The 9,773-nt window shown below is 31.9% G+C and overlaps 1 protein-coding gene across 1 annotated transcript; it reads right to left on the reverse strand.

The window, feature by feature from the left end:
• Positions 1-322: 322 nt before the first annotated feature.
• Positions 323-8,689, reverse strand: LOC143074575 (uncharacterized). The gene is made up of 5 exons (XM_076249967.1): positions 8,600-8,689; positions 4,889-4,920; positions 3,954-4,127; positions 1,742-1,776; positions 323-685 (listed from the first exon to the last, which is right to left on the reverse strand). The coding sequence occupies exons 2-5, from the start codon at positions 4,908-4,910 to the stop codon at positions 446-448; spliced, it is 471 nt and encodes a 156-aa protein (XP_076106082.1). The 5' UTR covers positions 4,911-4,920; positions 8,600-8,689; the 3' UTR covers positions 323-445.
• Positions 8,690-9,773: the final 1,084 nt, after the last annotated feature.

Raw genomic sequence — 9,773 nt, forward strand, 5'->3', positions numbered from 1 at the left:
CCTGTTGGTGACCGTGTGTTGTTGTCTGCTCTATGGTCGGGTTGTTGTCTCTTTGACACACTCTCCATTTCCATTCTCAATTTTAGTGTTTATGAGCTAGGCGATACATCATATAGAAATGTGCTGTTAAGGGAACTCTGAATTCAAATGTTGCTCCGATACCGAGACTTTCCCTAAATCTTCCACTAGCCGAAAACACTTATCGACGCATACATTCTTGCTCCTTTTTAATTAAAATTCCGTCAGGTTACATTCAGTTTTTAATACATTGCCATACACACGTTATGTTTAATGTTAATAATTAAAAACAAACACAATTGATAAAAAAATAATGTTTGAATTTGATTTTGCATACCATTTTACAGTATAGTATGTATAAATGTACGAATTAATATATTTTGACAATCCATGAAATAAAAAAAAAAAATCATCTAAATTGAAACATTCATGTATCTTCAGTAATTCTCCATTTCTGAATTTCCTCTAGAGACACAAAATCATCATCGTTGTTATCCCTAGTAGATGATACACTGTCATTCTCGTCTTCACTACACAAATGATCAGCTTTTGCCAAAAGGTCTATGTCTACGTACTGAGTTTTTTTTTCAGCTCCATGGATGTACAACTCTTTAGATGTCCTTTTTGAGTCGAATGCAACCTCAACATAGTTAAGCTTGGAAACATCCTAAAAAGTATTAAAATCTAAATTAAAATCTTTACCATTACTTATACAAATATACCAAGAAATTATTATGAAATAATGTTAACATTAATTGCATAAGTTAAGCTGACTTCGAAAATATTTGCAGAACCATGTAAATTTATCCAAGTACAATCGGAGTTTGCATCACAATACCCCTTTTTGATGATCAATAATCAGGATGATGTTTACTAAATTAAAATATAACAACTTCATCGGATTTAAGCATTTTAGTAGTTACAAAAACAAAACACATGCGAAACAGAAAGCCATCATTAACAATGACCGATGCATAATCTTTTGAGCCTCTTAATTTTTACACGAGGTATTTTTTTCTAACACAAACGACGTTACCTGCGTATGTAAAACTAAATATTACTACCAGGTAAAGAAGTCAAGGGTGCAGAAGAAGCCACGATTGAACATCCATAACAGACGTTAGTCTACATAAATCGACCATTTCAGGGTTTATGATTTTTCAAAATATTATTTGACAATATATCAGCACTTGACGTGAATATAAATTATGTTGTCATTTTTATTCCTGTTAACAAAACTTTGAATTTTTCGAAAAACTAAGGACTGTCTTATCCCAGGAATAGATTACCTTAGCCGTATTTGGCACTTTTTGGAATTTCGGTTCCTCAAAGCTCTTCAACATTGTAATTGTTTTGCCTTATAACTATTTTGTTCTGAGCGTCACTGATGAGTCTTATGTAGACGATACGTGCGTTTGGCGTATTAAATTATAATCCTGGTACCTTTGATAACTAATGACATATGGTTTGTACATAATTCCGTTAATGGGTATCATTAAGAGGGCACATGGAATGTGAAGTGTTATATTGAAGCCAATTTGGTCGTTGGAAGTGGTGAATATTAAAATAATGCATTGTCTGTTTCAAACTGAGACCATGGGGCCAGTTACATAATCATTTATAATGACAATTGTGTTTATTCGCCTTTTCAAGGAACAAACGTATATTTTATTAATAAATGAAATAATTAATTATGTATGCCTTGACTTAATGATATGCTTACATCTTCTACGACCCTGTTGTGTACATCTCTTGCTTCTGTGATGGAAAAAATCAACATAAGGTTAAAACATAATTCTGGAAATAAAATTCAGATTAACAAGTGTACATAACATCTCACAAACATGTTTAACCCCGCCGCATATTTGCGCCTGTCCCAAGTCAGGAGCCTCTGGCCTTTGTTAGTCTTGTATTATTTTAATTTTAGTTTCTTGTGTACAATTTGGAAATTAGTATGGCGTTTATTATCACTGAACTAGTTTATATTTGTTTAGGGGCCAGCTGAAGGACGCCTCCGGGTGCGGGAATTTCTCGCTACATTGAAGACCTGTTGGTGACCTTCTGCTGTTGTTTTTTTCTATGGTCGGGTTGTTGTCTCTTTGGCACATTCCCCATTTTCATTCTCAATTTTATATACATTATACATGTATGTGTTTTTTGTCTTTTCCGTCTTCGTTCCCTCTAAATATTATAACAGCCCCCCTACCTAGATTTACGATGAATAATTCATTACTTATGCTGATACATTTTGTCTGTACTCACTATTATTCCATAATTACAATAACGGTACCATTTTTTCTGCACCAGATGCGCATTTCGACTATACATGTCTCCTCAGTGATGCTCATGGCCAAAATATGTGAAATCCAAAGCTTATAGAAAAGATGAAGAGCTATAATCTAAAAGTTCCAAAAAGTATAGCCAAATCCGTGAAAGAAATCAGAGCTTTGCATGATGGAGATACATTCCTTAATTTATAATAATTGCTAACATTTTGTAACAGCAAACTTTAATGAAACAAAAAATCCGTATTTTCATGTCAGTACCGGAGGACTGGCTACTGGGCTGGTGATACCCTCGGGGACTAACAGTCCACCAGCAGAGACATCGACCCAGTGGTAGTAATAACAATAACGGTAACATTTTTTTCTGCGCCAGATGCGCATTTCGACAATACATGTCTCTTCAGTGATGCTCGTGGCCAAAATATGTGAAATCCAAAGCTTATATAAAAGATGAAGAGCTATAATCCAAAAGTTCCAAAAAGTATAGCCAAATCCGTGAAGCGTCATTCTTTTACTATCTTATGAACACATTTAATAAACGAATTGGCTACATAAGACATATATATATGAGCACGCGTTCGTTGTGTTTGAATTCTGTGTGCCTTAAAGTGAATTTATATTGCATAAGATGCATTTAATGTCAGAAAAAAGAAAATGCTCTCACTATGAGATTATTTTGTTCCCGTTTGATGACTCGTTTCGTGTTGAATATATCAAAATAAAGACTTAAGGATCAGGTAAGGGATACCAAAAGGACATTTAAACTCATAACTGAAAAATAATCTGACAACCCCATGTCAAAGACAGAAACAACGATACAAAACCCCCAACATATTATAGACAAACAAAAAACTAAGCAACACAAACTCCACCAACAACTGGGATGATCTCAGGTGATTTTGAAGTGTAACTAGATCTTGTTCCGCATAACGTAACCGTCATGTTGCTCCCATTAGTACAAATCCGGTGATTAGTGTAGTTCGATAGGTCACATTTGGCGGAAAGTAACACATATTTCATCTTTGAAAGCGATATTTCATAACAAGCAACCAAGCCTGCTGTTTTAAAAGCATTTATTGGAGCTGCAACCCTGTATGAAGGTAATCAGGACACGAAATACAAACTCTGGAATAGCGTATCGACTTTAAGATATAAACTTTGAATGCAGGCGCTATTGTCATGTTGCTACATAGATGTTGAAAATTAATTGGGAAGCTGAAATCATCTCTTTTGTCGTTAAGTGTTGTTTTCAAGTGACCACTTTCATCACTTTCTAGATGTAAGTCAAGATATCAGATAGATTTCATTTACGTTTGATGGGATAGATACGTTCAACATAGTCACCAAATTTTGAATTATTAAGTGAAAAAAAACTCAAAAACATCATGAATTTCACAGAAAGAGAATATTAAGGATACTTTCAACTGCTGTTTTCTTCCTATAAAGTTTCTGTTTGAACTCACCCTCATTCAATGAGAAAAAATAAACCACTAATAAGAGGTCAAAACTGAATTCAAACTTTATAAAGAGCTATTAAGTCTTGCCTTTTAAATGGCGTTCACAATAAAAAAAATCTTGATTGGAATTCTAATTCAATAACATGTTGTCCTTGAGGCAAAGGCGAATTAATTGAGAAATCGCTGTTCTAACCTGACTGTTGGTTCATGTTGTCATTCTTTGAAACCTTGTAATTCACAGTGTTTGCACTTGACACCTGTAACCTTCTATCGATGGAAGAATATACTTCCCCTCTATTATGAGAAGTAGATGATGGTCCGGGTAGTTCGTCTACAAATCGATAAATGTTATTCTCAATACCAGCACCTGAAAGAAAAATGAGTGCATGCAGAACTTTTTAGTTTTCCTGTCATCAAAAGTCGGTATAAAATATATATATAAAGCAAAAATGAAGATTCCAAAAACAATAACTTTTCTTGTCCGGTTTTCTGTACAATTTGAACAGGACGTTCTTTCCTGTCATTCCCGTTTCCTCCACTTATATCAACGCAAACTATAGCAAATAGAGAGGATAGTTCCTTAAGCGGCAACAATCAATCAAACACTCTTATATACATTTCTTTATAATGTTGACACGTTGTTTTTGAAACGCAAGGTTGAAGAAATGAAATTAGCTGTGAAATTTTGCCTTAAGCATGTTCGGTTTTCGGGGGAAAAAAATTATCAAATAGTAATTGAAATTTCAGAAGAATTATGTTGCTAGTTTATTAACAAAAATCTTTTCAATTGCGGGGACATATCAGAGCAGATAAGCGGATTCTTGAGTGTGACCGTCAGAATTGTAAAGTGTTGGTTTTAACCGTATATCTTCATAATCCTGTTAGCGATAATTAAGCATTAGAAGCTCCGTCGAATACTAATAAATTAGAAGAAAACTCCTAGATATGTACTGTAGGGAAGACGGTACAAAAGAATACATTTGGAAAAACTCAATTTTCCCAAAGAAGACTTATTGATTCAGGTCTTCTTATCCAATTTGAATATTATTTTTAATCTTATTCACTTATGAATAATAAGAATAGCATTGCCTCTTAATTTGTATGTCCTTGTAACATAAGCTGTTTTACCTTGAATAGGCTGTGCATCCATTTCATTCGAACTGAAAAATGGTGAAACAAAAATTAAAATCTATTTAACATGTGTTAACGGGCAACATGTACTCTTTCAAAACACCTAATATATGATTCATATAAGAAATTGGAAACTCCATGGTTTTGATTCAGATCTTGTTCCATTGACAAAGCTGTTTTTGCCATGTTATTAAAGTATAACATTATAAGCATAATGATCAGCATTGAGGTACTAGATTAAACTAAAATACGAAAACAATACAAAAGGTAATTTTTAGTAAGCATCATTGAATATTGTATTTAAAGTTGATGTTACATAATTTATTTGCAGACGATTTTTGTTTCAATAGTTTCTTTATTCTGTAAAAGTAATACATTATTTGTCAATACATTGCGGTATTTATCATAGAAACATGTGATATATTAAGGCAACAGTAGTTTACGAATGTTTAAACTGTAACGTTGATTAGGAAAATAAGTCAAGGTAAGAAAAAACCACTTGGGAAATGAAATGAGATTAAAAAAAAGCTAGACAGGGTGTGTTGGCTAATTTTTTAGCAACGTCCAATATGAAATGAAATGACTGACGGTAGGTTGTAATGAAGAATTACAATTTGCTTTTGAGAAAAACATTGTTCAAATGAATAGACGTGGTATAAACACTAAATAAAACATTATTCATAAATATACGGACAAAGATGTTAGCAGTCCAAGTAACTGTATAAAAACGTCCTAAACACCAATTCGTTTACTTACAGTTAGACAATGCTATGTATGATAAAATCTTAACCATTGCACACGATCGAAAAAACCAAATGCTTCATTTTCGCGGCAATAATTTTCAAAAGAAAATCTAAAAAAAAATCAGAAGCAATCGACAACAATTCGATTTCAGGTTTCTGGGTCTGAGAATGTGTTTCTTTGATATGGCTTCTTAAAGGATATAAGATAATTGTTACGTGAAACTTCTGTTTGTTTAATTATGAACCGCAATTGAAAAATCTAGCAGTTTTGAATATGGAACAGAGTTCAAAACACCACATGCAATGGTGCAGCAAACGAGTTAAGGACAAGTTGGTAAATTATATTGCTCACCTTATACTGAAACATCCGATTAGCAATAACATATTATTAATAAGAACACTTAACGTTGAAGTATCGATCTAAGGGCACTTGCCTATGCAAAATATATTAATTAAAGCCTTATTCGCCGTACGCATGAAACATATTCTCTTAGTTCGATCATGCACATATCTGACATGCAGTTCAGTGTAAAAATTTAAAATATACCCCTGGAAAGCATGATAATGTGTCATTCCGACAAGATAAAGATATTAAAGATGCTGTTTCTAACTGGGGAATTGCTTACGTTGTTTACCTATTTATTCATGTATTAATACATTTTCAAATGAAATGAGAAAATATTGGAAAATTTAGGTATGCATTTCTTACAGAAAGAATAGGAATGAAAGGTGAAGTGAGTGGACTTTCCTACCCTCTTATATCATTTTTTAAAGAATGACCAAAAAAAAACCTTGACGAGCAGATAACTAAATAGTTAATAGTTCACCTTGTTTTAAAAATAATAAATGAAAAAAACATATTAGCCCAGTAGTTCATTTAAGATATGCGCATAATTTTAATGGGAAAAGTGTGTAGGGGTTTAGTTTTTTGGTATACTAACAACGTGTGAAACTATACATCGACATCATGTGTAGACCAACAACATGTACATGTACAGGTCGTTAGGATACGACTTAAAGATATATTTGTTTATAAGGAGTATTTATCACTTTTGCACAATAAAAGTAAACAAGTGTAAAGTAATGTACAAATGTAATTATACATGTGTTATAGTTGTAAGTTACTTCGGTCAAAGATCACGCATTTATGGAAAAGATAAACACATTGTTTAAAGAAATAGAAAAATGAAGATCTAGATTTGAAACAGATAGTAATGCAAATTGAAATCCTTATTATCATGGATAATGTTTAATTTTAAATAGGAAGTTACATTAAATTTCTATTCTTTACTTTCTTGTGATTTACAAGGCATTATTTCTAATTTCAATTGATGATAAATATACCAAAACTCTTATATAGGTTCAAAATGCATATTATACAGCTTAACATAAACGTTATTTCAGTTTACAGGTTGATGTTTTTTAAGCGAAACTAATAAAAAATATCCTTAGCGTGTGTTTATAATAGTATTCCTGATTTAATGTTCACTTTGGTTTGTTACATACAGCATTTGGAAATGATAACCCTTCTCCAGATATGGCACGAGCAAATCTCGTTAGTAATTTCATGCAAGACTGACATAACAGGTTAAGATAGAAAGTAAATTGCATACTTATTATGAACTTTGATCCTTGCTAGACAGATGAATTATAATCAAAATAGTTAACCGTCGATAAATATATTTTAAAATTTCGTTTCATTATGGACCATTTAAGAATCTAAACATGTCCTTCATCAATTTACTTTGGCATATCCTCAACAAGGCATTTATCAGTATATAAGAAGTTTAATTTATTCCATTTTTTTTTAGTTCTGCGCTTTGAAATCACGCATTATACATGTTATATGTTATATCGAATACATATTTTTTATGTTTTAAATCTAGGTTGTGTTCTAGGTATGAATACAGTTCCCGTAGATCTATACAATGTTCTGTATTTCTGAAACAATTTTAAATTATTTGTTTAAGTTATGCTTTATAATGCAAATTACAGTTTTAAGACCCATCTGAATTTCTGCTAAACTAATGAACGGTTTTTGGTGGGGTTCCTGTTGTTTATTCTTTAGTTTTCTATGTTGTGTCATGTGTACTATTGTTTGTCTGTTTGTCTTTTTTTTATTTTTAGCCATGGGGTTGTCAGTTTGTTTTATATTAATGAGTTTGACTGTCCCTTTGGTATCTTTCGTTCCTCTTTTATTAACCATCTTTTCTCCGATTTTGATCCATCAAATTATCTTAAACGGCGGGGTTTTACATGACAACACGATGGGTAAAAAATGTAGACAGTTTTAAGTGTTGTTATTTATGCTTTTTTAATATTTGTGTTGTTTTTACAAGTTAAAATAAATATATCCCTTGTCAAGAAAAAACGTTTCTTTTTAAAATGTTCACACGCAGTCAAGTTTTAGTGTTAGAAAAATTGATATTACCAATGGTTCACGAATTAAATGCTTAGAAAAGAGTCAAGTATAAATTACCTGCTCTGTGATGCCTTATGAGTTATAATTTATGGGAGCAATACGGCGAGTACTAGTGTCACATATGGAGCAGGGACTGCCTACCCTTCGTAGCACCTGCGATCAACTCCTATCTTATTTTGTTTATACTGCTCCGTATTTACTCTTCTATATTGTGTTTTGATTACGGTTGCTTGTCCTCTTGTCCTCGTTATTTCCATTGCGTTATCAGTTTTTTTGGTAATTATTTAGATATCCCTCAGTATCCCAATAGCGATAAGAAAAAATCCTGTCCATATGTGTGTGTTCAAAAGAAGAAAAAAAAACAATAAAATTGAACCAGAAATAAGCTTTTAGCAATTAAAAAAAAAAAGCTCGTATGAAATATTAAGGTCGAGGTTTAAATCTAACAGCTTCATTACATTAAATCTTTATTTCACAAATTAGCACTGAATGCAGTATTGAAAATACAAGATTTTTATAAAAAATAATACCGTTATAATTTACCTTTATGTAGACGCCAACAAATGAAAATTATAGCAGCTAGAAGTACGACCGGCATGATAACAAAGAGTCCATATTGCGTAAAATGTGCGTTCTTTATACCTGAAATACCATGACATATATATTAAAACCTTTTTTAACTAAGATATCATTAAAATGTAAAGTCACAAGTTAAAGTAGTTCATGTTTATGATTTAAAATATATATTATGTAGAACTGTATAATTTTTACAGTTGTAAAATTGTGCTTGTATCGAAAAAAAACCTCATCAACACCATCAACAATGTTTAAGATCAACTCAATATAAATACTTTAAAGCGACAAATCATTATCAAATTTGGTTAAGAAATAGTGTCAGGATTTTATTTAATACTTCTTAAAAACATATCAATTTCAATAGGATATCTGCTTTTAACCAATGATTACGTTAGAGGTGTTGTGGTTGCCCACTCCAATCAAATACATAGACGCATATATGGTTAAAAGTGCTCTTTTCAGTCTTTATTTTAAAGCATTAAAGCATGGATTCTTTTAACATATGTCTGGTAACCCACAGCGTTAAATAAGGTCAAAATAGTCGGCATAGCATGATCGAAAATTAATATACCAGGGATTTAAAATATTTGTTACAGCTTAACGAGAAAGTCCAAAAGGTCAATTTCCAAGCTGTGAAAGCCGGTTTTGTATCGCATTGAATTTCATACAGTTGTAGACGATACAATTATTTAACAATGAATTAAAATTGACATTTCATTGTGAGAGTTCAATATCTTGAAAACAATGTTAGAAAAAAATAAAATCACGTTAGATCTTTTAATTAATTTTTTTTATATATATATATATAATTCATAGTTTAAAGTTGCATAAACAATACTTAAGGTAGAGTGTTTTTTTTTCAATCTGAATCAACTACAAACCTTTTTGTGTAGTCCGTATACTGTACAGTTTTGTTGAAGTACTGTTTCCTAATGCATTGGTTGCAATTATTTTGAATTCATAGTCAGTTTTAGATTCTAATTCTGATATATAAAAGGATTGCTCAGATCTGCCTGAATTGTTTACTGTGAGGAAACTGAAATCTATTTCCGACTTTTTCCGATAACAAACTATAAACTGTTTATCAAATCCACCATCAAACCCTGGTGTCCATTGCACGAATATCTTGTAAGTGCTTGAC

Source organism: Mytilus galloprovincialis, chromosome 5 (assembly GCF_965363235.1).
Source record: "Mytilus galloprovincialis chromosome 5, xbMytGall1.hap1.1, whole genome shotgun sequence".
Classification (NCBI taxonomy): Eukaryota; Metazoa; Mollusca; class Bivalvia; order Mytilida; family Mytilidae; genus Mytilus; species Mytilus galloprovincialis.